Source organism: Lactuca serriola, chromosome 4, assembly GCF_051521515.1.
Source record: "Lactuca serriola cultivar US96UC23 chromosome 4, Lser_US96UC23_V15, whole genome shotgun sequence".
Lineage (NCBI taxonomy): Eukaryota > Viridiplantae > Streptophyta > Magnoliopsida > Asterales > Asteraceae > Lactuca > Lactuca serriola.
Genome location: NC_136411.1, coordinates 274,626,855 through 274,654,601, shown reverse-complemented (window position 1 = coordinate 274,654,601; position 27,747 = coordinate 274,626,855). Strand labels below are relative to the sequence as shown.

Genomic DNA, 27,747 nt, shown 5'->3' with positions numbered 1-27,747 from the left:
ATACGTACCAGAACCCTTGAATAAACCTGATAACTTCGATGTGCCAAGCACTAGCGGTACGAAAGACATTCCTCGAGAAAAAGGAATTCCAGCAAAAGAAGTCACATCTTCAAGTGAAACTTCCTCAGTTCAGAGTGAACCAGCTAAAGAAAAACCGAAATCGAAAGCTAATATCCATCATCAACCGAAGCAGATGAAAAATCAAAAACGGCAAAGGAATCAGAGATACAGGAAGAATCTCTCTGAAAGAAAACAGTTTTGGCAATCTCAAAATGCCTATTTCTCACATCAAGACAGGAACTTAAAGTCAGAGAGAAATCTTGTTGAATCGCAAGAGAACAACAACAACCGAAAGCAGAGGTTCGGTTCGGAGAGAAACATCAACCGAAAGCAAAGGTTTGGTTCGGAGAATGATTCCAACCGAAAGCAAAGGTTCGGTTCTGAGAATGACTCCAGCCGAAAGCAGAAGTTCGGTTCAGAGAACTATATCAACCGAAAGCAAAGGTTCAGTTCTGAAATCAAAAGAGATCAAAACTCTAGGGTTGGTCCAACTGATGATCAAAAGCAAAAGGGTCACCTAGAGTCTCCAGTCAAGAAGTCATCTCAATCTAAGCTCTCTCATTCTAATTCTTCAAACCCTTCTAACTCTTCTCCACCTCGTTCTAAATTCCATTCTATTTCCTCTCAAAAATCTCAATCTTCAGCTGAACAAAAAGGAAAACAGAAGGCTTCATCAGTTAAACCTGAATCTGAACCGAAAGCATTAAATCCCAATAAAATTAAAGTTTTTACCATCAAAAAGAAAGATAAAACAACACTAATAAAAAGAACATATCTAGTTGACATCACTCTTACTATTCCTGTTCCTGTGAAAGGCTCACGTGGACCCAAGAAACTTTGGGTTCCTAAATCTGCTTAATTTTTGCAGGTTATCAGTGACGAGCAGTTTGACGAAGAATGGTACATTGATAGTGGCTGCTCACATCACATGACAGGAAGGAAGGAAGAGCTAAGGTAATACAAGTCTCTTTCAAATGGTGGAAACGTCAAGTTCGGGAACAACTCCTTCGGCACCATAAAAGGCTATGGAATGATTACAAATGGTGACTTCACGATAAGGAAGGTTGCATATGTGGAAGGGCTACAACACAACCTCATCAGTGTATCTCAGCTTGTTGGAGGTACCGGTCTCAAAGTCTTATTCGACGATGAGGGTTCTGAAATAATTGAGAAGAAGACGAAAAGAGTTATTCTCAAATCGGAGCGTAAAGGTGAAATGTTTCCCCTAAACCTCAAACCCATCAAAGGAAACCCAGCTATCTGCCTGTTATCAAAAGCACAATCTGACGAAAGCTGGTTGTGGCACCGAAGGCTCTCTCATCTTAACTTTAAGGACATCAACAAACTTGTCACTGGAGGTCATGTTCGAGGTCTTCCACTGCTCAAGTTCGATAGAGATCATTTGTGTGCTGCATGCGAAATGGGGAAGCAGAGTCGTCAAAGTCATCCATTTATAATAAACACTAAAGTTGTTGAACCACTTGAATTACTTCATATTGATTTATGTGGTCCATCATCTATCGAAAGCATCGGCGGTAGCAAGTACATTCTTGTTATTGTAGATGACTTTTCGCGTTTTACATGGGTGTTCTTTCTGAAGCTTAAATCTGAAGCGACTCATAAGCTAAAGGTGTTCATCAAGCAGATTGAAGTACAGCTGAAGAAGGTCGTTCGCAACATCAGGAGCGACAATGGTCTGGAATTCAAAAATAGAGAATTCGAAGAATTCCTGGCAGAAAAGGGAATTAGTCACAACTTCTCAGCTCCTTACACACCTCAACAAAACGGGATTGTCGAAAGACGAAACCGATCTTTGTGTGAAGCAGCCCGAACTATGCTAAGTTTCGCTTCCTTACCTCTTTATTTTTGGGCTGATGCTATTTCTGCTGCTTGTTTTACACAGAACAGGTCATATCTCAACAAGCGATTCACGCTCACTCCTTATGAGATTCTCAACAACAGGAAGCCAAACGTGAAATTTTTCCATGTGTTCGATTCACGGTGTTTCATCTTTAACTCTAAAGAACACCGCAACAAGTTCGATGTCAAAGCCGACGAAGGAATATTTCTGGGCTATTCTCTCACTTCTAAAGCGTACAGGGTATTAAACAAGCGTTCGAGGAAAATCGAAGAGACTTACTATGTGACTTTTGATGATAGCTATGTCAAAAAGCTAAAGGCCAATGAAGACACAGCTGGGGAAATCTTTCCTCAAACTGGCCAAGTCACAGTCTCGATCGCTAATCTATTCGAGAAGTTCATGGAGCTCTTTGATGAACCAGAGAAAGCCATTCTCTCAGAAGCAGGCGCAGCAGACAACAAGGTAGATCATATGAAGCAAATTGTCGAGATGCTGCAAGAAGAATGAATGAAGGAGGATCAAGTTCTGACGATTCTCCACCACACAATGCTTCAGTTGAGGGGGAGGATCAACCATCGTCAACTCAGCCGACCTCACATGTTGAGGGGGAGCCAAGGTCTCCAACTGCTCCCGAAAGCACTTCACCAACCGAAAGTGCCTCACCATCCGAAGGTGCATCAACGCCCGAAATCTCCACACCACAAGAAACCTCTGAAGCTCAAGATTCTCAAGACATTCCTGAAAGCTCATCTATCGAGGGGGAGCATGCTAATATGTCTTACGACTGTGAAAGCCAGTCCGAACCAGAAGAAATGATAAACGCTGAATTAGATCCAACCTTTGATCCAAACTACCCTCCTCTCACCAAATGGACCAGAGATCATCCTGTCTCTCAAGTTGTTGGTGATGTATCTGAAAAAGTTCTGACTCGATCGCAACTCAAGGCAAAACAGACTTCATTGTTTTCAAAAGTCGAATTCTGCATGTTTAACTCATTCGTATCAAAAGTTGAACCAAAGACAGTTAATACTGCTCTTGATCACTCCGATTGGGTTCAAGCCATGCAAGATGAACTGAACGAATTCGAGAGGAACAAAGTCTGGCGTCTTATTCCAACTCCTTATCACACCCCAAAACCACGAACGGTGGAAACGTTTAGGGGTGGAGGACGTCATGTACAATATCACAACAGTGTAATATAATAAACAAGCAACAACATCATCCATTGCATTATAAGTAAAGTTTTAATACATGTGTGCTCTTTCAGTGTAGTATGACACCAAAAATATACAAGCAAAATAAAAGACGAGACTTTTCTGCTCCGTCTTCTCAAAACCTGACCTCCGTACCTGTCTACTGGTGACCTGAGAATACAAGTTATTTTGAAAGCGAGTATCAGCTTTAAAGCTGGTGAATTCATAAGTATATAAGTGTCATTGCCTTGTTTGTGAAAATCTGTTATGAAGGCCATGTAAATCGTTAAATGAAAATGTTGAGGTAAGTATGAAATCCCTAGAAAAACCCTTATTTTCTATAAGTATGAAATGTAGTCTTCTACCAAGACCTGAATGTTCTGTACGTATGAAGTGTAGTCTTCTACCAAGACCCGAATGTTTTGTAAGTATGAAGTGTAGTCTTCTACCAAGACCCGAATGTTCTATTTGTAAAATGATAGTTTTTCCCTTGCTGACTAGTACTAAAAGTGCTTAGTCTAACTCATCGTTTATGTGAATGTATCACAAAATAAAGTAAACAGGAAAAATGTAATATTGTAAGTGTTGTCACTGGGTACTAGGACCAACACAACATCGCATTAAGCGAAATGTATAACCTAATGAACATCCGAAGATTGTCCAATTGTCCTCTGTAGCAGCAGCAGGTGGGTGGAAGGGTTAGTTCCAAATCGATTTCCTAATATAAATAGTAACCTTAGACCTCCAAAGATGGTCATCGACCACTGGTGCTAATTAGTGGGGTTCGGAATGGTAAGTCCCGCCTAGCTATCCCCTGGACCCGAGATAGGAAAGACAATTTACACAGTAAGTACTAATAAATCATCCTCTTAGTTCTAAGTACAAGTATCCAAGGTAAGTAAATACAGGATAATGCACCTATGTAGAAGTGTTCCTGTATGGTATTCATGTAAGTGTGTTCATGTAACAGGTAAGTATATGTAAACATATTCATGTATCATGTAATCCTAAGTACGTGTACTCATGTATCATGTAAGGTATTGGTATAGACTCATGAATGAACTGACTCTTGTGTGATTCTGGTAGTAGTAATAATGTTTGATATCTTCTAACTATCCCTATGATAATTAACTGGAAGGTAAGTGGTTGTTCAAGTAGATTTATGCACCCTCGATACACCAGGGTGTGGGAAACTGAACGAAGGATGAAAACTATAATCTCTATCATATAATGAACATATGCGCATAAGTATAGTTTGATTCTATAAGGTAAAATAATGGTTTTGAAAGATATCTAGGAGCTTTGAACAATAATTAAGAATGACTTGATGTCATTTGAATAAACATTTCAAAGGTAAAACATTTGGTAACAATGTGCTTTTAGGATGTAAAACCATTTCATGCATCACATTTTGTAGTATGTGAAATCTGTTAAATGACGAACACAGTTATAAAATACATATCAATGATTTAATAACATGTTTGTTTCTACTTGTATTCCCCCCCCCCCCAATTAAAGCATTTAAAATCATTTAAAACATTGATTAGGGGTATGAACTCACCTGCAGTAAGTGACCGGAATTGAACGGACTGTTATCGTACGGAAGGATCGGGCAAGAGCTTGGTGTCAAGTGAAGACTTAGACACACACAAAGATCCTAATTACATATGAAAACATATGTATATAAATAATTAGGTATTAAATCACTAATTATACAAGTATAAACATTTAAACGCGAAGAAAGCACTTTTGGTCAAGTGCTAGGAGGCTAATGGGTTGCAACAAAGGAGTGCAATGCCCCTAATGGAAGTTTAAGGTCTAATGACCATACTAATTGGAGTTTACGGCCCAGGGGAGTAAGCTCCTGGCCGTAAACTCTCAACCAAGGCTTGAAATGGTGCTTAGAATTACTACAACTCTAGTGGGAATTGTTTCAAGGCTTATACAAGTGTTTGGGCACCATATTGACTCCTTTGGGGAGTTTACGGCCCAAAGACCCTTTTCCCTTGGAGTTTACGGCCGTAAACTCCCTTGGGAGGGTTCTTATGGTGCTTTCAAGTCTCTATAATAACTAGGAACAATTCTAGGCTTTAGTACTTGGCTTTAAGAGGGTTTATGGCACCATTTGGTACCATTTAATGGAGTTTACGGCCTTGGAACCTTTTGGGCCGTAAACTCCCTCACACATGGGGTTCTAAATGTTTTAGCTAGTCCATAACTCACTTAGGTACATGCCCAAAATGTCTCTTGGCTTAAGGAAGTGCTTAGGGTGTCCTTTGACCCCTTTATGGGAGTTTACGGCCCAAGAACCACTCTTGGCCGTAAACTCTTCAATACTTGTGCTTTTCTTATGTTTCCTAGGTCCTAAACACATTAAGGTATTTGTCTAAAATAGATTCCAAGCCTTTGGGGGTGATTAGGGCACTCTTAGCCCTTGAAAAAGGGGTTTACGGCCCAAGAGCATATCCTTGGCCGTAAACTCCTAAAACTATATGGTTTTGATTGATTTCTAGTCTCAAATGTTCATACATATCATCCTAAGCTAGTTACCTAACAAGGAAATGGGACTAAACGGCCTTAGAGCTTGATTTTGGAGTTTACTCCCCAAGAACGTTCTTGGGCGGTAAACTCCCGGATCTCATGTATTTGACATGTAAATAATGTTATTAAGCATATAACAAGTATTAAAACACATCTAGGAAAGTAGACTCACAATCTGGGATGAAAACCCGAAGATCCGTGAGAGAGAAATTGGCTTTTCTCTAATTGGAATTCAACTTATGAACCAATTTGGTTCAGAATTCTATTTATAGTCCTGAGATTTTTGGCAGAAAATATTTCTATTCTCGGAATGGATTCTAATGACCTAGAGTAATGGAATTACAGTGTTGCACAAAATCCTAGTGCATCCAATCTCCTAATATCTCTTTAGGTGTAAAACCCTAAAAACAGCCAAACTTATACCATAAGTCTGAATTTTCACTGTAACTTGTCTACTTCTATTGGCTTGATATGGTTTGTTCAGAATGGAAATTTCGGGTTGTCACACTCCTCCAGATGCCTCGGTTGTTGGTCTTAAATGGGTCTTTAGGAACAAAATGGACAAGGAAGGAAACGTAATTCTAAACAAAGCTCGTCTGGTCGTGAAAGGATAATGTTAGGAGGAAGGGATTGATTATGAAGAGACTTTCGCTCCTGTAGCTAGGCTGGAATCCGTAAGAATATTTCTAGCCTATGCTGCCCACAAAAACTTTGAGGTCTACCAAATGGACGTCAAGTGTGCATTTCTCAATGGAGAACTCGAAGAAACTGTGTATGTGGAGCAACCTCCTGGATTCGTGAATGAAAAATATCCTAATCATTGTTACATTTTGGATAAAGCCGTGTATGGTCTGAAACAAGCTCCGAGAGCCTGGTATGAAACGCTGACTAAATTCTTAAAGATGTCCAAATTCAAACAAGGTTCGGTTGACCCAACCTTCTTTCGCAAGAAGGAAGGTAACCACCTTATGATTGTTCAAATTTATGTCGATGATATCATCTTTGGCTCAACGAATCCTAGCCTAACAGCTGAATTCAGAAAGCTGATGGAGACTAAATTTGAAATGAGCTCAATGGGTCCTATTAACTTTTTCCGTGGTTTAAATATTAGACAGGGACCCGAAGGCATCTTTATTAATCAGGAAGCTTACACGAAGACTCTCCTAGCAAAATTTGGCATGATGGGAGATTCCAAAGTCAAAGTTCCAATGGCGTTCGGCATCAAGCTCACTCCATCCTTGGACAAACCGGCTGTTGATATTACGCTTTATCGTCAGATGATAGGCTCACTGATGTATCTTACTGCTAGCAGGCCTGACATAATGTTTTCTGTGTGTTACCGTGCTAGATTTCAGGCAAACCCACGCGAACCTCACATGCTTGCAGTGAAGAACATTCTACGATATCTCAAGCGAACTACCTCTTTAGGTCTATGGTATCCTTCCAACTCAGGCTTCTTCGTTCAAGCCTACTCAGATGCAGACCTTGGAGGTTGTGGACTCGACAGAAAAAGCACCACTAGTGGCTGCCAATTCCTTGACATGAAGTTGGTTAGCTGGCAGTCAAAGAAACAAACGTGCGTGTCTTTGTCTACAGCTGAAGCAGAATATATTGCAGCTGCATCCTGCACCTCTCTAGTGATTTGGATCCAGAGTCAACTCCGAGACTATGGACTCAATATGAAAAAGATCCTACTATATTGTGACTCTGAAAGTGCAATTAGGATCTGTCATAACCCAGTGCAACACTCAAAGACTAAGCACATAGCACTGAGGTATCACTTCATCAAAGATCATGTGGAAGATGGAAATGTTGAAGTACACTTTGTTAGAACCACTGATCAACTGGCTGATGTCTTTACCAAAGCTCTTCCTGAAGCGTCATTTAACGGAATTTTACAAGGGCTAGGTATGATGGAATCAGAGTCAGTACCACAAACTACCTCTCAACCTCAAACATCAGAAGCGAAATAGACCGAACGTTCATGTTCGGTTGAATCATCTGCACTCGCTCATCATTTCAAAGGTAGTTTTCTTGGTTGTAAATTTCATGTACAAAGTTGTTTATCTATTTGTCTAAAGTATTTCCTATTTGAAAGTCTAAATTCCTTGGTTTTTCAAAATTTTTCAAAACCGAAACCTACCGAAGGTTCGGGTTCGGTTTTTTAAAAATTTTCAAAACCGAAACCAACCGAACGCTTGGGTTCGGTTTTTCAAAATTTTTCAAAACCAAAACCAACCGAAGGTTCGGGTTCGGTTTTTCAAAATTTTTCAAAACCGAAACCAACCGAACGCTCGGGTTCGGTTTTTCAAGATTTTTCAAAACCAAAACCAACCGAAGGTTCGGGTTCGGTTTTTCAAAATTTTTCAAAACCGAAACCAACCGAACGCTCGGGTTCGGTTTCTAAAATTTTTCAAAACCGAAACCAACCGAACGCTCGGGTTCGGTTTCTAAAATTTTTCTCAACCGAAACCAACCGAACGCTCGGGTTCGGTTCCAAAATTTCCAAAGTTTTTTTTTTTCCAATGTTTTTCTTTTCTTTTCCAAAGTTTTTTTTTTTATTTTTTTTCTGAGTCTTATTTTTTTTACTTTCTTATTTTTATTTCTTTATTTTTATATCAAAAACTCCAAAAATATATTTTTTTTTACTTTTTGTCTTTCATTTTATTTGTGTGTTCGTTCGTTTATGGGGAAATTGTTGAATTAGTTAAGTGTCCTTAGAAGCATGCTGCTGTATGTGCTCCAAGCCTCATAAGATTCTGAATAATAGCCTTCATGACTTGGTATACACAAACCTTGTCTTCCCAATTAGGCTATCATATTTATTCTAATCGTGAGCCACCTCACTCTCTTCTCACATGAGATAAGAGTTTCCTGCTTAGTCCTTCTTTTCACAGCATAGGTACTTTGATTTCTTACACCACCTCCATTACATTTCTCCATTAAATTCGTTTCATCAACGTAACCCTTGAGACTCTCAGAAATTACCACTGAGGTTTATGGTTACTCAAAAACTGTGTTTATGATCTTAGTTTCGTGCCACTACGAGCTGAGTGAAACCCAAAATTCAATACCAAATCTGAATTGACGGTGAACAATTAATTTGCTCAAGTTTTCACTAATGAATTGACGGACGTATCCTCATGAAATCTCAAGTTTTTTCTTATGTGATTCCTATGAAATTGTTAAACACCATAACATTTCTTCCCTTGGGATCCAGTTTTATTTTTTTTTTGAGATTTTATATTTTCCAAGCCACTTTAAAATTATTTCATGCCTACTTGTTCAACAGACTACACCGGTCTCACAAGTACTTTGTTCACTTTCTATCTTATTTCAAGATTAGAACTGTTGAATCAAAGCTAAAGCCACCCTAAGGAGCCTAATTAAAAGAAGCCTTTCAACACTTCTTAATAAGTGTTTGATCGTTATTCAACGGGAAACCACACTAACACTTTAAGGTCTCTCTAGACTTTGAAGGAAGAGATTCGTGTCCGGGATCATTTGTTTCATGTCATTATTGACATCACATTTATTCCCAAAAAGATTTGCTTTATTTCTTTTCTTTTTACACCCTTAGCACGAAAATCTTTGATTTTCCAAAATTCTGGTACTAATAATTACAGGCTTTTTCTTTGGATCGGTGATTAATTATAAAGATGTGGTCAAAATTAATCCACGTGGGCGTATTATTCAAAAGATGCCATTACAAGGATAAGATGAAGGGTTGCTGACTCAGGCGGGAGTCTAATTAATTTGATTTCAAACGACGGTAAAAAGGGAACGCATGCGAATTTGAAACGTCCAATCTTTAACTAACGTCGCAGACGCGTGTGTGAATTTGCAACGGTTCCTCTCTGGCACAGAAAGGCGCGTGTGTGAATTTGAAACGGTTTACCAGAAACGGCGCTTGATGGGAGGCGTGTTCCAAGGAATCTGACACTCTCTCTCATGCGTGATCATCTCTTACCTTAACTGTCACGCATCAGTCAAATTCTGGGAAAACCTTTCGTATTTCGATAGAAGATTTGGGAAGATATTTCTCTCTCCTTAAACCCCAGTATAAAAGGCGACATCATCTCCCTTTTACCTCTTTACTGCATCAAAATTCCCAAGAGAGCAAAAATTCTCTGAAACCCTTACTGTTCATCATCTTCTTCCCAACTTCAACAATGGCAGAATCATCTTCCGTTCACGCTACTTCCCACATCCTTCCCATTCGCCCTCAACAGTGTCTGGTAATCGATTTAACCCCTCAGGCATACGACTCCTACATGTTCCCAATCATCGAGTGCCTGAAGTATTCGCCAATAGCACCTGCACTTTCTAGGGTGGAATCGGTGCCCATGGAGCTCTTATCGCAGATTTATGCGACTGCACATTATGATAAAGCGGTCGACAGGATTTTCTTCGAGGTTTCTGATCACAAAGCCTCGATTTCCATGCAACGATTTGGCTCATTACTAGGGTTTGTTGCTGACCCTTCAAGGGTTAATCCGGAGACGATTCCGATAGGGCACCTCTACAATATGTTCTACAATATGGGGTACACGGAGGCGCTCACCTCCGTCGCAAAGTTCAAAAAGTCGTGTTTGCCGCCACAGTGGAACGGCATGTTCACTGTACTCTTCAAGGGTCTCTCAGAAAGGAGCTCAGGTTCAGACGGCTCCAGTCGACTCTTCCTCTCCATCATGTACGGAGTTTACAACGGCGTCAACGTCGACTATGGATTGGTTCTCTGGCAACAACTCATCCAAAGTTTATCCTCTTCTTCACGACATTCTGAGGTGTCGTATGCAGGGTTTTGGACCCTTATTACTAAGTGGGCGATGGATAAGCACGATGTCCCCACTGTTGCCGGCGCATCGATGTCTTCGATTGGTACATTCCATACCATGAAGATCATCGTCTCAGATGCATCGAAATTCCCTTTCATTGGTTCCATTCCAGAGACCATGTACGCTGATGTTCCAGCTGACAGCAGGATCATCCGGACCTACAAGGAGTTCAAGCAGTCTGGTCCAAGGGATCTCACGCAGGAGATGCTCAAGTCCATTTATGATGCCGATAAGCCTATTTCAAGAGGCAAAAAGGCAGACAAAGGGAAGCAAGTGGCGAAAGGGGCTAAAGGCCCTTCTCCTAAAAAGAGGAAAGCTACTAAAGCTGCTCGGTCCCTGCAGCAGAAGAGGCGAAAGACTCAACCAAAGCGAAAGCTCATTATCGCTTCCTCTTCAGGTGAGTCGGAGGGTGAGAGTTCGGATTTTGACGGCTCTCAAAGAGGCGACACCCCTCCAAGAGGCAACACCCCACCCAGATCACCTACCCCTGACATGGAAATCCATAACTCACCAATTCCCTCTCCCACTCAAACAATTCCCACTTCCATTCCCACCATAAACCCCTCTACGAACATTCCTAAAACCTCTTTCCCTATACCACCACCCATTTTCACCGATGCAACAACAACAGCTACTGCAAAGGTTACAACCAACGTATCTGATACGAGGGTTCATACCGATGCAACCGAACCACCGCCAGCAACCGAACCCATACACACAACCGAAACCCAACAACCACCCAAACCTACCCCAGCTCAAACTCAACCTGAACCTACCCACACCACTACACCTCCAGCTTCTCCACCACCACCATCTCCAGGTCATGCCTCTGACGGAGATAACCCTTTCCTTGGCGGGGAGAACATGACATTTGATTCGGTCTATTTTAGTCCGTTTCAGGTGCAAAGAGACGATGATGAGGATGCTCCAGTAACAAAGAAGCACCTTAAGGAGTTGCACGAGAAGGTGGACTTGTCCAATTCTCAATCCTCTCTCTCTGAAGCTGCTCTTCAGAATATTGTTGATGCCTTCCCCAGGGCTCAGCATGACTCGGTCGCTTCTGCCACTGCCGCCATAGATGCCTCGACGAAAGCTTGTGAGGCTGCGACCGAAAAAGTCGATAAACTATTCTCAGACGCCTCTACCCTGTTACAATCTTTACAGGAGAGTGCCCATGCTACCAAGACAACGTTGGAACCAATTGTTCAACAGTTGGCCACGTTCGTCTCCACAGAGTTGAAGTCCTTCGCCACCCTTCGTCAAACTTTAACAGACGACAACTCTGCCCTTCGGACCTCTATCGACAAGCGCCTCTCTAAACTCCAAGAGGATCTAGCCTATGACAACTCGTTGATGGACGCTCTTGCAAGGAAGACCACTGCCCTAAAGGTCAAGAGTGCTCAGCTTTCTAACTCTGAGCAACAAATTGACGCTCTTCGATCCGAACGGGAGGTAATAAGGACGTGTGTTTCGGATGTACACTCAGCTATATCCAACATCCTTGAAGCGCACGATCCGATACTGAACCATTCTATGAGGCGACCCCTTGCAGAGAAACTCGCTCCTGCCCTGGATCTGCTCAGTAAAATAGAAGGGCTACCCAGTTTCGTGTCCACTCCGAAACAAGGGGGAGAAAAGGAGTCCGGATCTTAACCTCCTCATTCCTCGAAGGCAACTCACACAACCGAACCTCCTCCTACAGGCCAAGCCTCTGGTTCGGGTGTGAAGGATAAAGGCAAGAAACTTGCTGATGATGAAGAGGAAGATGATCAAGAAACTATTGCCAACTTGCTGAAATGCAAAAGTCGTCGCAATACTGAAGATGACCATGTTCGTGTGGCGCGAGAAGCTGAACGCAAACAGAAAGAAGCCCACGACCTACTCGAGAGCAGGAAGACTCTTTTTCCTGCTTGGACTCTCGAGAGGATGATTAAGGAGGCAATCGATACTCCGAGTATCTTATGGCTTGAACCGGTTATCTCCTTCGACTGCTACAACTCTGTCGACTCTCAGTTCGACATGCCCTTAACCCGAAAGGCGTTCATCTTTCACGCCTTCGCCAACGTTGCCGAAGTCCCACATCCTCATCCGGAGGTTGATCGGGAATTGATCGAGTTCTATCTGAAGGCCGCTCAACCCCAGCACCAAACCTGGAGCGCTCAGAAGATCATCAACGTTCGGGTTCTGAAGCCATATACTGAAGGGAGATTATCAACGTTCGGTTCAGGGTGATCAGAGGGTCTGCAAAAACCGAACATCTCATCTCTTTAGTAGATCTACCGAACCTCAACCCCCATGACTGGATCGTTCTGCACAACATTCTCTTGACTAATGAAGCCGAATATGGTCCGATCATAGACCATCTCAAAAGAATGTTGGTGTGCTATATCATGGAGGTCACCTTGATAGATCAGGAGATTGCAAATGTCTTCAAGAAGAAACCGAAGATCTCTCCTGTTGGCTCGGCCAATGATCTGAACCATATGAAGATGGGAAAGATTGACCCAAGGCGAAACTCGGTCATGTTCACTAGGGCTGAAGGACAGAAATGTCTCTTTGCCTTAGCAGATAAACATCTTTATACCACTGCTTGTCAAGCATGTGCTGGGGATCATCCACAGGTGTAAAGAAAATACAGCGGATGATATCAAATACTTTGACGACATGATTCAATGGTACATCCGATTAAGACAGACGATCCTCGCCCTTATTTCTCGTCTGTTTCAGACTGTAAAGAAGAAGGTTCCTGCTGCTGCTGGCCCAAGCAAGAAGTAATGATGTCGCTCCAATTGACGCAGAGGGGGAGATTGTTGGGTAGCGTAGCTTTATTTTGTATTGTGTCATTGGGCTCGGTTAATAGTCCAAGTTTTGTACTCTGGTTTGGGCCTGTCCAACCGTGAGCTTGTAGGGTTTAGTATATAATAATGTGCTTGCATGCATGTTATGTTAACGATTTTAGAGTAACGATTGATAGCTTTACAGATTTCCTTCATCGTTCTTGTAAACCCTAATCCTCTACAGTATAAGTTCTTTATCGAGCTCTTCTGAGGATTGTTTATTAATCATTCGACATCGTTTGATTCATTATTGTGTTCTTGCTGTTTACTCGTTTATTTCTTTACCTGTTTCATAGATCTAATCGATCTTCAAGTTAGATTTTTTTAACTTATTAAACACATTATCAATAACATCCATATCTTCATGAAGACATATGCATATAAGATTTTCTGGGCTTTTCTAAAAACGCATACATACATCAGAATTTTTGGGTTTCTTCTTCAAAAAACACACATACACACACAAAATTATGAACTTACGTACTCAAGAATAACACGCATCAGAGGAGGATTTTTATATATCTGCACTAGGAGTTTTCCGAGTGCTACCACTGTCCGCCATCACCACCTCCATCTTTACCTAGAAATCATCGGACACCGCCTGGTAATAGGGTTTTAAATCATAGGAGTTTTCCGGATATGCACTTAGGTTAAGGTTACTCAGTCGGTGGTGGTGGCAGTGTTGATATCTGAAAAACGAAGATATTGACTCCATCATCAGTTGTTTATCCCTAATCTTAGAACTTCACATAAACATCGCCATTTTTTCTGGTTTCATCAATTTCAGATGATCAATTCCACTGAAAGGAATATCGATTTTTGTTGAAAGTAAGATCGAATTTTGGAAAACTCATGTAAAAATGATAGATAAGAAATTGATGATTTCTTGTCAAAAACTTAACGTAAGAGTGAAATCAACACATGAAGCATATTTCTTTTGGTCGTCGACGAGTGTGAACCAGATTGGGCCGGCGAGTGTGAACCAGATTGGGTGATTTTATCTGGCAAATTTGGCGCTGGATACTTTTAGGGTTTTGGTGACCTTCTTTCTTTTGCAGTTTACTCTAAGCTAGGTGTTTCAGATCTTAGATCAGAGTCCATTACTCCACAAACTGCTTCTCCTCGATCAAATTTACGCACTTCTTCCATTGGAGTTGGATTCGGTAAGGATAAAAGATCTTCGTATGTTATACTATTCAAATCTCGATGATAACTCATATATTGTTATTCATGATATTGATCCAATTATTGTCTTTGTCCCCCAACGTGTGTGTGTGTTTACTTTACATATTCGTTTGAAGATTACTGTAACAAACTTCTGTGTTCATCCCTAGAATCTGGGGTTTTTTTAGATAAAAGACAAAGGGAAAGGGAGAAGAGAAAAAAGACGAAGAAAGAGAGACCAGGACAATCATAGGGGCAGTTGATTTTTGATACATTTAGTTTTTTTTAATGTCGTATGTATATATGTTTAAAAAGACGAAGTTAAAGAACCCTGATGAAGATTTAGTTCAGATAAGAGAGATATATTTTCTTTTTGATTTTTTAAGTAAAAGAATAATAAAAGAAGTTAAAAAAAATTAATGAAGGTATATTCATCATTTCAGATTGGATATAGACCAAAACATTCAAAAATAACATCACCAAAACCACAAAAAATATCTGAAATTAAACCATTAATCCATCACCAAAAGATCAAAAGATTTTAGACCAAAACTACACAATTTTACCAACACCGTTATTGCAATTTTGTTGATCAATAATTTGGTAAAGGTGAAGGGCGATTCCCACAAAAGCCAAAAGGTGTGGTGCTAAATGAGCCAAGTCAATCCTCAGCGCGCTAGATGAAATTGAATAAACAGTCGACAAAAACAACCAAATCTTCAAACTTAGTTGCGCAGACGTAGATAGACGCAGACGCAGAGCATCGCCATGAAGAAGGCGACAGGTGCTTTCTTCTTCTTCATGGCTACTCTGGTTATGTGGGCTGTCTCCGTCTTCTTCGAAATACTATTCAACAAGCGTATCGAGCTCCTTCCACTCCTTTATGGCTTCTCCTTTTACCAATTCGCTAATTGGGTTTGCCGTAAATTCATCTCTAGAGACCCTCTTTTGGTTAACACATGTGTCTCTCTTCTCCATTCTTCCATTACCTCGACTTCAGGTATTTTCTATACTGAATCTGTTATCAAATTCCCCAGATTTTGAGGCACCTGGTTGTTGATTTGATGCTAAATTAATCTACTTCGCAATCCTCCGGGAATATAATAATAAACTTTTACAATATAAAGATTACTAGAATGGAAACATTTTAAAGATTGTAAAAGAGAAACTGATCTATAATAATTTTGAATTCTACAAAGTATTAGGTTTAACTCGCAAACAAATTAACAATTCATGAGACACAGAATGGTATTATACTTTAGTGTCCGTTATTCTTGTTGGCATATCACAGTGGCAGCATATGGTGTGTCTAATTTTGTCTACAGCATGTATTTTACAACAATTGGCAAAAGATTGAGGCTTTATTGTACATTTGGCATATATGAATTGTAAAGTTAGTAAACATGCGTTGAATTTTGACCTTCAATGTCAAATGTGTTGTTTTTAACTTGGAAATCCTTGGGAAATATAAGCTTATTGTAACAAAAGTTGGATGCTGCATTTACAACGTAGAGACTTTAAAGATTGGAAAAACATAAACAAACCTATGATAATTTTGATTTTTACAAGTATTAGGTTTGACTCACACAATCAAATGAAAATTACACTGGACTTGTTTGTGTTTTTGGCATATCAGATGGACTTGATTTTGTGTGTATAGTCTTGTCTACAACATGTATATATTTAACAATAATTGGAAAAAGATTGGGGATTTATGGTACAGTAGGCATATATGAATCATAAAGTTAGTAAACATGGACTAAATTTCTTGACAGTGATGCTCATTTTGGTGAAGCAGTTGCTATCCAATGGTTTAGATGAGTTATTTGAGCACTCACAGCTAGTTAAAGTAACTTGGCCATGGGCATATTCGGCATTATGCATTTCATGTGGGTATTTCGCGTACGATCAGTTGGATATGTTGTTGTATGGGTTATATAGTGGTTGGATACCCTCCATCCTATTGCATCATTTTATTCTCCTTGGATGCTTTACTCTTGCCCTATATCGGAATGTCACAATCAACTACCTTATTTTAACTCTAATATGTGAGGTATGTGTCTGCTTCGTAAATATGTAATTTGACATGTGACACATAACTGAACATGCCAAGCTTTCTAGGGATACTTTTTATGATGAGGATAAGGAGGGCATTTATTATGTCTTTCACATAGATGAGAGATTGAGAGCGAGTCCCTGTCGCACCCTGATCTGGCTTTTTAGACGGGACAAATATTTTTAGTGTTAAATGCAAGACATAGCAACAGACTTTCATTTATTTGTGTATTACATATGGCATCCTACTCTCATTTCTTTCTTATGAAAGCATTGTATTGTCAAAAAGTTAGCTATTTTATAACGTTGTACTTCAAAAAAAAATTAATTGGACATTGTTATTTAAAATGATCTACAGGTGAAAATTTCTTTGTATTTGAATGGCATTTTTGTAATTGGTTAGATTTTTCAAAGTATAATGGTAGAATAGGAAGAAATAAAGTGGGGTGCTTAATAAACAGATCAATGAAAGTACATTGCTATTTCTTGCATCTAACCTTTTGTTACTTTGGCATAATTCCTAATGCCATATGCAGTATGAATCTCAACCTTGTTTGCTTGTGATTGTGATCAACAGTTGCATTCTATCTTTCTTCATGTGAGGAAAGTGAGGCGGATGGCTGGCATACGCGATGCCAAGAGCAAGTCTGTGAAAATAGAATGGTTCTTTAATATAAGCACCTTTTTATTTGCACGTTTCTTGTCTCATGTACTCATTACTGTCAAGCTTGTAAAAGATGCTTCCAAGTTTGAGAAAGGTGTGGAGCTCCCACTTGCTTTGTTTGGTATGGCAGGGATGAATTTGCTTAACGTTTCCCTTGGCATAGATCTCTTCAAGGCTTTCAGGAGGGAGATAAAACGACATAATATTCATCAATCGTAGACCTCATTTAGAAACCATGTTCTTTCCCCTTAAGTGTTGTCTGGATAAACGATACCATATGTTTGGAGGAGCATTGTAATTGATAGTAAAAGATCATTTTAGGGATTAATGTTGAATGAGGTATCATTGTTGTTTTGAATGAATGCTGTGTTGTATTAACAAATGTAGTTTCTTTTGGTTGAATGGAATTATAAATGATAGTAAAAGATCATTTTAGGTATTAATGGTGAATGAAATATCATTGTTGTTTTAAATGAAAAAATTATATGACAAAAGTTGCAAATTTATAAATGCTAATAAAATTATTAATATAAATAATGTATAGATTCCTAAAACTTAATCTAAAATGAATATGAAAATAAAAAGGAAAATTGCATTAAAATAATTATATTTTGTTTATTTTTGAAGTTAATTATTGTATTTTATTTTATTTTTTTATGAAAGTCATGATATTTTGAAAAAAAAATCACCATTAACTATTGCCGGTTTTGCATCTTATAATGATGAGGTGACATTTATTTTAATAAACCATCAAACTTTAGCAAAAAAAAGTTTATCTAATTTGACCATAATAACATTGTTTGTATTGTTTTTTTCATTTTATTTTGTTGAAGGCGGTAATGTTAAACCACTATTGTTAAACCTTAATGAAAACTTATAAACAAATAATGAGAGGTTTCAAAGTGAAGAAGGAATGTGGGCAAAAAGTTGTTATAGACACAAAAAGAAGGCCAAAATCCCTCGTTGAAAAGCAGAAAGGGTGATCATAACCCCTTTTTATGTTAACTTATATGTTAACCGGCAAAACTTTCATGACATTGTTACCACAGTAGTGACAAGACACAAAGTGTCTGGCCGATCAAATAAAATCGACATTAAGAACACTCTAAAAAGAACCCATCTGGATACAAGAATTATGGCACCCATCTCTAAAAAAGAACTCTATACACTGACTAGACCGGTGATAGCAAATAGTATGTCATTATTGAAACAAGAACTCAAATGACAATACGAATGCAAAATGAAACAGTAAAAACAATAAGATAAAATACAATTTAGCTATTTGATTGATTGGAGTATGTGATTAGAAAAAGACTCAAGTGCCACAACAAAGTAAATTAGGTCAACATCTGCTCGTGAAACCATCGCGAACCCACCTTATAATAGACCTAATGTAACATATTCCACACTTTTAGTGCAAATAAAATTTCTATACTTAGACATGCATACAAAATAACACTTTAGTCTTCGATGGATGTAGATCGTTGATAGCTAAACACGATTCACAATACATAAGTAATAATTAGTATATTGAAAACAAAAGTTTTGTATTAAGTATTCTTTTATGTGCAAATGATAGTCTAAAAGGATAAAGCATTTAAATACGATTACGTAGATATAAAGAACGTCCAACATGGAGATCATACGCAAAAGTTATGACTATTTTAAGGAAACAAATCACCAATATAATTGATTTTCCTGTAAATGAACTTTAAAACGATTTGTAGGGTTAGCTAGTCATTTCGTTAAGTATTTTTGAACATGTTTTTGTGTAACATCCCAAAAACCATGACAATTTTTTTTTTTTCATTTTTAAAAGATATTTTCATAAAACCATCATATAATCAAATATTGTTTTCAAATCAATCCATAAAAATCAAATTGTCAAGATAATCTCTCAAAAGCCTTGATTAAATTCAGCATAACCCCATTACATATAATCGTTAGTCTTGCGAGAGCTAGGAAGTTATGTATATATCTATATGGGGTCATGACAACCCCACCTGCGATTACTAGCTACAATCCTGACAAGATACCTTCCATATAAGTTACTATTCAACGTCCGATGAAGTGTGGTGATTTGGGGTACATTTACGGTCATAGTGTCGATTATAGGAGCTCACGATAATACATTAAAATTTGCCTTAGAGTTTAGATTACCATTAGGGACGCCTAGTATGGTAATTAAAATACGTTAGGATTGTTAGATATTCTAAAAAGATAGTAAATTAGGATTAATAAAAGATATCATAATTAAAATACATTCGGATTGTTAGATATCCTAAAAGAGATAGTAAATTAGGATTAATAAAAGATATCCTAAATACGTTAGGATCATTAGATATTCTAAAAAGATAGTAAATTAGGATTAATAAAAGATATCCTAATTAAAATACGTAGGATCCTTAAATATCCTAAAAAGAAAAAAAGCTAGGTTAATAATTAAGAAAAGGTTTTCTCAAAGAAAATGATTCTTAAAAAGATTCAAAAATAAAAACTCATGCACTCACCAACATTATATTGACTTTCAAAATACATGTATTCTTAGGAAGATGAGTGTGGAGGAGTGTCTCACTAGTAAGAAGGAGGTCTTTAAGGGAGTTGTTGAAGTTTAGTATCGTTTGTTTTTAGAAGTTTATGTATGTCTAAAAAACAATGTAACCCTTCAAAAATCAATAGTAAATAAATGTTTAAAATGTACCTTTGTATTTGATTGTACGTGTTACCGAGATCCAATTATCCCTACCTCGCACTACTCGGTGTTTCCGCTAACGACTGGGCATGGTGTGAAAGATTGGTATCAAAGCCTCGGGTTATAGCGAACTAGTAATATCTTAGGAAATACGACTATAGCCTAGGGAATATAAACTCTCAATTAGTCAAACCTAATAAAAGTATTATTAATAATCATTATACGGATAAACTTATCTTGGTGAGGTGTCTAGACTAGAAAAACTTGTCGATAGGTGTTGGGCTAATTGTGTTGCTTCATTGTGGGCTTTTTACTTAGTCTATTTTGTGTATCCGGGTTGGGCATGTACGCCCATTATTTATTAATTAGGGTTTAGCTATTTAAGGTGCATGCATGCGCTAGTTTTTGTAATCGTCTAATTAGATTGTAAACCTTACACGCCTTTACAGTAGCAGTTCTTAATCGAACTCTTATAAGGTTATGATATTGAATCATACGACACATTTGATATTCATTCTTTGTTCTTAATCTGTTTACCTGTTTGAATTTATCGATCTTTCGAGTTTTAATCTCAATAATTAGTATCAGAGCAGGAAGCTGTGTAATCCATACGCATCTCCTCTGTCAAAGAGCTATTAGGGTTTTCACTATAATAGGATCTGAGTTTGCCGTCTTCTTCGAGTTCATCGATTACAAACGTTAAATCTTGATATTTATTTTACCCTAAACTCGATTTCAGATTTACATATCTGGTTCATACAGGTTTTCATCAAATTGACAACATGCATTCTGACGATTCACACGCTAGTTCAATTAATCTTTCCAACGGTATTGGGTCTACCACAAGGATCCCTATTATGTTTCCAAACGACTATGAAGTGTGGGCACTGCACTTTGAAGATTACGTGCTGGGTCTGCAGGATAACAGTTCTTTGATATAGGACACAATAACCAAAGAGACGTTTACTCACACCGGTACAAAAAGAGTCATCAAGACTCAAGCTGAGTACAATGATCTTCTTCTTGAAGTTACCGATGTTTCTAAAGATGAAAGGGACAAGCTTCTTAGCAACATCAAGGCGATGAGGATTATTCTCTTTGCTTTAACAGTAGATACCTTTCGTTTAGTTAGCTCTTGTGAAACTACGAAAGAGATATGGGACAGGCTTAGAGAACTGTATTCAAGTAACTTTGATCTTGAACACTCAATCCAAACATTGTTGCTTTCGGAGTTTGGAGCCTTTGTTCAGAAGCCAGAAGAAAAGCTTGACCAAACATTCAACCGTTACAACCATATTTTGAGCAGGATGGTGAAGCACAAGATCAAGCAATAGTTAATTGAACAGAAGGTGACTTTTATGAACAGGTTGAGGTCCGATTGGAAAGTTGTGGTGTCAACAGTGAAAGCACACGAGCAGTTCAAAAATTACTCATTGGCTATGCTTGTTGGTATTCTAAGGGCAAATGAAGATGAGGTGAACAGTGAAGGAAAGGTTGTTGCAGGAATGGGTTCATTGGCGCTTGTGGAAAAGGGAAAGAAGGTTGCAGATGATGGTTTGGTGTCAGATCTCTCCGATTGTGAACTCTCCAAGGAAGATTATGCATTGATGGTGTCCAATCCAAAGAGGTTCGCAAAGAAGAATTTCGGTCGCAATAAAAACCGAAATTGGCAGGGGAGCTATAGTTCTGAGAAGGTGAAAGAGGAGAGTGCGAATAAATCTCAAAAGGAAGAAATAAAGAAAGAGAAGAAGCTCATAGTTGACTCCAGCTATGTCTGTAACTATTGCCATGGCAAAAATCATCTCACAAATGAGTGCATGCTGCGAAGGATGAATGAGAAGAAGGAAAAAGAGGATGATGAGGCTTATTTCCTCAGAAAGTTGGAGGAAGCCAAGAAGAATAAAAGTTCTGATGTAGCTAAACCTACTTTAATTATGCAGGAAATAATGATGAGTTTGACAGAGTCAAAGTGTGGTCGACTGAATCTGAAGACGAAGAGGTTCGTAGGCCAACTCATGGAAGAAGTTTCGTGGCGAAAAATGATGATTTGTAGTTTAGGGGAAGGTGCTTTGTGGTGACAATTGAAGATTCAGAGCTAAGAGGATGCGCTGCTGAAGGCGGTCATGTCTCCGACAACTGTTTCACATCGAAACCTGTCCCAGAGCAGATTAGTGAATGCGAAAGGGTGATAAACAAGGTACACAACATTCTTAAATCTCCAAAATATTTTTGTGTCTAAATATGAAACTGAATTAGATGATCTAAACTATACAATATCTAGTTTCAGTGACAGTTTAAAAAGAACTTGTTTGAATAATTCTAACTTAACTGATCAACTCGGCAAGGTTTCGAACAAAAGTGAAGAGAGACGCATGTGGATTGAAAATTTGGAGTCAGATTTGTCTAAGTCTAGGGATGAGTTGATTTATTTGTAGAGAGATAATTTAAGGCTTTTAAAACAACGTAATATTTTTTGTTTGATTGCCAAAAGACTTTATTTTAATATCACTCAGTTACATCTTGATTGTAAGATTGGAAAGAAAATTCACAAGATGATTTTGCCCTTTCTTGAATTAAAAGAGGACGAAATTGACGCAAATTGTTACAGGTGCGAATCTATCGTCTCATCTGACGAAGTCTCTAATGCTTACAGAGGACTGGAAAAAATCGAATCTTTCATTAAGTCCAAAGGTCATAAGAACATGTTGAAATAACTTTTGGATGAAAATGACAGAGATAAAATCAAATCTGATACTATGAAGAAGTTTGACTCATTAAACACTAAGTTGAGTTCAGAAAACAAACTTAATGTTAAAAATACATCTGAATTCAACGATGATAGTGATATAAGTGAAATCTTTGTCGAGGATGAGGTTGACTGCTTTGAATTTTTCAAAAACGAACCTGAACATGTGAAAGTCCTAATTTCTGAAAATTCAGTTGAGTTTGCACGTTTTTCTGAAGTTAAATCTAAAATTTTAAGAGAAAAAGCAACTGTTTTTCCAAAAGTTCAAACTGTTCCCAATCAAGTTTTTGCAACTAAGGACTGAACAAAAATCAAACAACAGAATTAACATCCATGGTCAAAGAGGACAATAAAGATGGATGCGATGAGTTTTTCTGGTTAGCTCTAATCGACAACATAGACGAAACCAAAGGTCTATCTGAAATGACCTCTTGGAAAACAAAGAGCAGATATGTAGCAGAACCGCTGAATAAAGTCAACTCGAGCTATGAAAGGGAAGTCCCAGTGGAACCTAGAATGTTCCAAGCGATATTTCATCGGTTCATACCGAAACTCCTCTTAGAAAGCCAAAATATAGGAAAAATCTTCACAAATCCTCTGAGCAATTTGCAGCTCAAAAACGTCAAAGAAATGCGAGATATAACAAAAATCTCAAAGAAAGAAAGCATTTCTGGAACTCCAAAAATCCCAACTTTGTCTATCAAGAAAAATCAGTCAATCCAGATGTGAAAATCTCTTCACCTGCGAAACCTAAGAATTTTCAACAAACTCAGTCTTAATCTCCACAGGTTTTGAAACATTTTTTTTCAAATACCATCATTTTCTAATCACGCGAAACCTATGGAGAAAACCAAGTCTCACTTCTCTCCTAACATGAATGTTTCACATTTAGCCAAGACATTGCAAGATGTTAAAGGCAAAGGAAAGATAGTTTCGGAGCCTAAAGTTCCTATCAGAAGATCCGAAACTAATCCAAAGAAAGTTGAGAAGAAAGTCATCAAACAACTAATCCAAAATAAGCAAACGAAAATATCCTCTAATGATAGGAATCTAAAAGATAACAGGATCACTGTTTTTCAAATTAAAAAGAAAGATAGCACTACTTTAGTTAAAAGATCTTATTTAGTTGACATTGCTATTACTTATCCTGTGAAAGCCTCACGTGGACCCAAACAACTTTGGGTTCCTAAATCTCTTTGATTTTGTAGGTGATTCATGACGAGTAGTTTGACTCCGAATGGTACATAAACAATGGCTGCTCACGTCACATGACGGGAAGAAAAGAGGAACTGCGAGAGTTTAGAGCTCTGAAGGATGGAGGAAAAGTGAAGTACGACAACAATTCACTTGGAGAAATCAAGGGTTATGGGATGATAACAAATGGAGAATTTTCAATTTGCAAGGTTGTGTTTGTGGAAGGTCTGCAACACAACCTCATAAGTGTTTCGCAGCTGGTGGTTGGTACAGGATTAAAAGTTTCGTTTGATGATGAGGGATCTGAGATCCTTGAAAAGGAGACCAAAATAGTGCTCCTAAAGTCGAAACGCAAAGGAGAAATGTATCCCCTCCATCTGAACCCCATTAAAGGGAAGCCTATAATTTGTTTACTTACGAAAGCTCTTACTGATGATAGCTAGCTATGGCACCGAAGACTCTTGCATCTAAATTTCAAAGATATCAACAAGCTTGGTCTTGGTCATCATGTGCGAGGGATTCCTCTCCTGAAGTATGAAAAATATCATTTATGTGCAACCTGCGAAATGAGGAAACACAGCACAAAGAGTCATCCAACAATTGTGAATACAAAAGTAATAGAACCACTTGAACTTTAACATATAGATGTTTGTGGTCCTTCTGCAATTGAAAGCACTAGTGGCAACATATATATACTCGTAATTGTCGAGTTTGAAGAAGTGAATGCTGAATTGGATACAACATATGATCCTAACTACCCTCCGTCGATCAAATGGACCAGATATTATCCAGAAACTCAAGTTATAGGAGATTTGTCTTAAGGAGTTCTTACGAAATCTCAACAAAAGGCGAAGCGAACTGTACTATTCTCTAAAGTGGAATTTTGCATGTTCAATTCTTTTATCTCCAAGATTGAACCTAAAAACATTCAAATTGCTCTTGATCATTCTGATTGGGTGCAACCAATGCAGGAGGAGCTCAATGAATTCGAACGAAACAAGGCGTGGAGACTTATTCCTACTCCAAAGGATGCATCCGTTGTTGGTCTAAATTGGGTATTTCCCAACAAGCTGGATAAACAGCGAAATATGATAAGGAACAAGGCGCGTCTCGTTTTTAAGGGATATTTTCAGGAAGAAGGCATTAACTACGAAGAAACCTTCGCACCTGTTGCAAGGTTGGAATATGTTCGTATATTTCTTGCATACGTAACACACAAGAACTTTGAAGTACATCAGATGGATGTCAAGTGTGCATTTCTAAATGGGGAACTAGAAGAAACAGTTTATGTGGAACAACCACCAGGGTTCATAAACGAAAAGTATCCGAACCATTGTTACATTTTGGACAAAGTAGTTTACGGTCTAAAGCAAGCACCAAGAACTTGGTATGAAACTCTTACTCGCTTTTTAAAACAAACTAAATTTAAACACGGATTGGTTGACCCAACCTTCTTTCGCAAGAAAGATGATGATCACTTGATGATCGTCCAAATTTACGTTGATGACATCATCTTCGGATCAAATAACCTCAGCTTAACAGCTAATTTCCGAAAGTTGATGGAAACTAAGTTTGAGATGAGCTCCATGGGTCCGATTATCTTTTTCCTTGGCTTAAATATAAGACAGAGTCAGGAAGGTATCTTTATCAATCAGGAGGCTTATACAAAGACCTTACTCTCTAAGTTTGGAATGATGGGAGATTCGAAGGTGAAGGTTCCAATGACATTCAGAATAAAATAATACCATCACTGGACAAGCCAGCTGTTGATATGACTCTCTATCATCAAATGATAGGTTCATTGATGTATCTGACTGCTAGTCGTCCAAATATCATGTTTTCTGTTTGCTATTGTGCCAGGTTTCAAGTGAATCATCGCGAACCCCACATGACCGTTGTTAAGAATATCTTCAGGTATCTTAAGCGAATATCCTCACTAGGAATATGGTGCCCTTCGAGTTCAGGTTTCTTTATGCAAACGTTTTCGGATGCTGATCTTGGAGGTTGCGATCTAGATCGAAAGAGTACAACAAGAGGACGCCAATTCCTTGATGGCAAACTCGTAAGTTGGCAATCTAAAAAGCAAACTTGCGTCTCCATATCAACTGTTGAAGCAGAGTACGTAGTCGATGCCTCTTGTACCTCACAAGTAATATGGATTCAAAGTCAGCTTCGTGACTATGACATCAACATGAAGTGAATCCCTTTGTATTGCGATTCTGAGAGCGTCATTCGCATTTGTCACAACCCAGTGCAACACTCAAAGACCAAACATATCGCACTGAGGTATCACTTCATCAAAGATCCTGTGGAAGATGGAAATGTCGAGATACACTTTGTAACATCCGCTAATCAGCTAGCCGACATCTTCACGAAAGCCTTGCCTGAGTAAACATTCAATTGCATTCTTCAAGGCTTAGGAATGATAGAGGCTGAATCTGTTCTGAAACCACCTTCGCATTCATAAGTTTTTGATAGGCCTATGAATTGGTGCGAACGCTCACAGTGACTCGCAGTCAACTGTTCACACTGCGAATTGGGGCGAACACTCGCAGTGACTCGTAGTCTACTGTTCATTCGTGTTTAGGAACTTCATGTAGCCTTTGTACATTTTCTTTATTTCTTTTTACTTATTTCTGTTTTTATTTATTTTTTTAGAAAATCAAAAATCCAAAATATTTCATTCTGTTGTTATTTCTTTTTCAGAATATTGAAAATCCAAAAATATTTTATTTCTTTCTGTTTTGATTTCTTTTTCAAAAAAACAAAAATACAAAAATATTTACTTTATTTTCATCATTTTTAAATAATTACACAAAAATACAAAAAATATTGGATAATTGAGCAGGTTTCAAGGCAAACATCTTGGTGATCTCAATTACGAATGATGGGGCAGATATAAATTTTCTAATCTATGCACTAGTTAAGTGTCCCTAGAAGCATGCTGTTGCATGTAGTCCAAAGCCTTAAAGTCTTCCTATGCTGAATCCTTAATGAATTGATAACACCAATCGTTTTCTTCCCAATAAGGCTGTTTATTTACATAAGTCAAGAGCTACCTAATTCTTCTCATATTAAGTTAAGAGTTAACTGCTTAGTCAATTTCACATGACAGAGGTACATTATTTCTTTGGAACCACCTCATACCACTTTTCCATTACTTTCACATTCACAAATGTAACAACAAATTCTGTGTTGATACTCTTAGATATTACCACTGGGGTTTATGGTTACAACAAATTCTGTGTTGATGATCTTAAATTCGTTATCATCAAGAATTGAGTGAAACCAAAAATCCAACACATATATATGAATTGACGGTGAACAATATACATGTTTTAGAAATTTCACCATGGAATTAACGAATGTACACTTTTGTGGTCAGTACCATGAAACCTCTTTTTCTTTTTGTGTGATTTTCATGAGATGTTCTAGACCTAAGACGTTTCTTCCCAATAGATCCAGTTTTTATCTTTTCTTGAGATATCTATGCTTCTCCTAGTCACTCAAAATAATTCCAAAGCATACTTGTTTTTATGGCTACACCGGTTAGACAAGTACTTCATCCGAATGTTTGGACTTATATCAAGTTTCGTAGTTTGGTTGAAGAGAAATTCACCTTTAAAGACTAATGAAAATATGTTGTTCACTGTTTCTCAACAAACAAGTGATCGTAATTCAATGGGAAACCACATAGACACTTTCGAGTCTCTCTTGACTCCGAAGGAAGAGATCATTGCCCGGAATCCATCTGCTTCATGTCTAAATAGACATCACTAGAATCCCTTAGTATAATGTTGATTTATTTCTTTATCTTTGGCACACTCTCGCACGAAGATCCTTGTGATTTTCAAAAGTTTGATGGCTATTAATTGCAAAAGTTCAAATTTGGATTAACTACG

At 38.2% G+C, this 27,747-nt stretch overlaps 1 protein-coding gene across 2 annotated transcripts; it reads left to right on the top strand.

Annotated features, from left to right (window-relative positions):
• The first annotated feature begins 15,165 nt into the window (after positions 1-15,165).
• LOC145097040 (TRAM, LAG1 and CLN8 (TLC) lipid-sensing domain containing protein) lies at positions 15,166-17,595 on the top strand. Of its 2 annotated transcripts, none has more exons than XM_079034520.1 (3): positions 15,166-15,494; positions 16,270-16,547; positions 17,127-17,595. In XM_079034520.1, the coding sequence occupies exons 1-3, from the start codon at positions 15,263-15,265 to the stop codon at positions 17,430-17,432; spliced, it is 816 nt and encodes a 271-aa protein (XP_078890646.1). In that variant the 5' UTR covers positions 15,166-15,262; the 3' UTR covers positions 17,433-17,595. The 2 variants fall into 2 exon arrangements, with proteins under 2 accessions (XP_078890646.1, XP_078890648.1); XM_079034522.1 differs by having other exon boundaries at positions 15,360-15,494; positions 16,293-16,547.
• Positions 17,596-27,747: the final 10,152 nt, after the last annotated feature.

What these genes read in the sequence shown, in the direction of transcription:
- LOC145097040 (XM_079034520.1), top strand. Translation starts at nt 15,263, where the DNA reads ATGAAGAAGGCGACAGGTGCTTTCTTCTTCTTCATGGCTACTCTGGTT. An exon ending in TTCCATTACCTCGACTTCAG is followed by an intron (nt 15,495 to 16,269) that starts GTATTTTCTATA and finishes ATTTCTTGACAG; the next exon opens with TGATGCTCATTTTGGTGAAG. An exon ending in TTTTAACTCTAATATGTGAG is followed by an intron (nt 16,548 to 17,126) that starts GTATGTGTCTGC and finishes TGTGATCAACAG; the next exon opens with TTGCATTCTATCTTTCTTCA.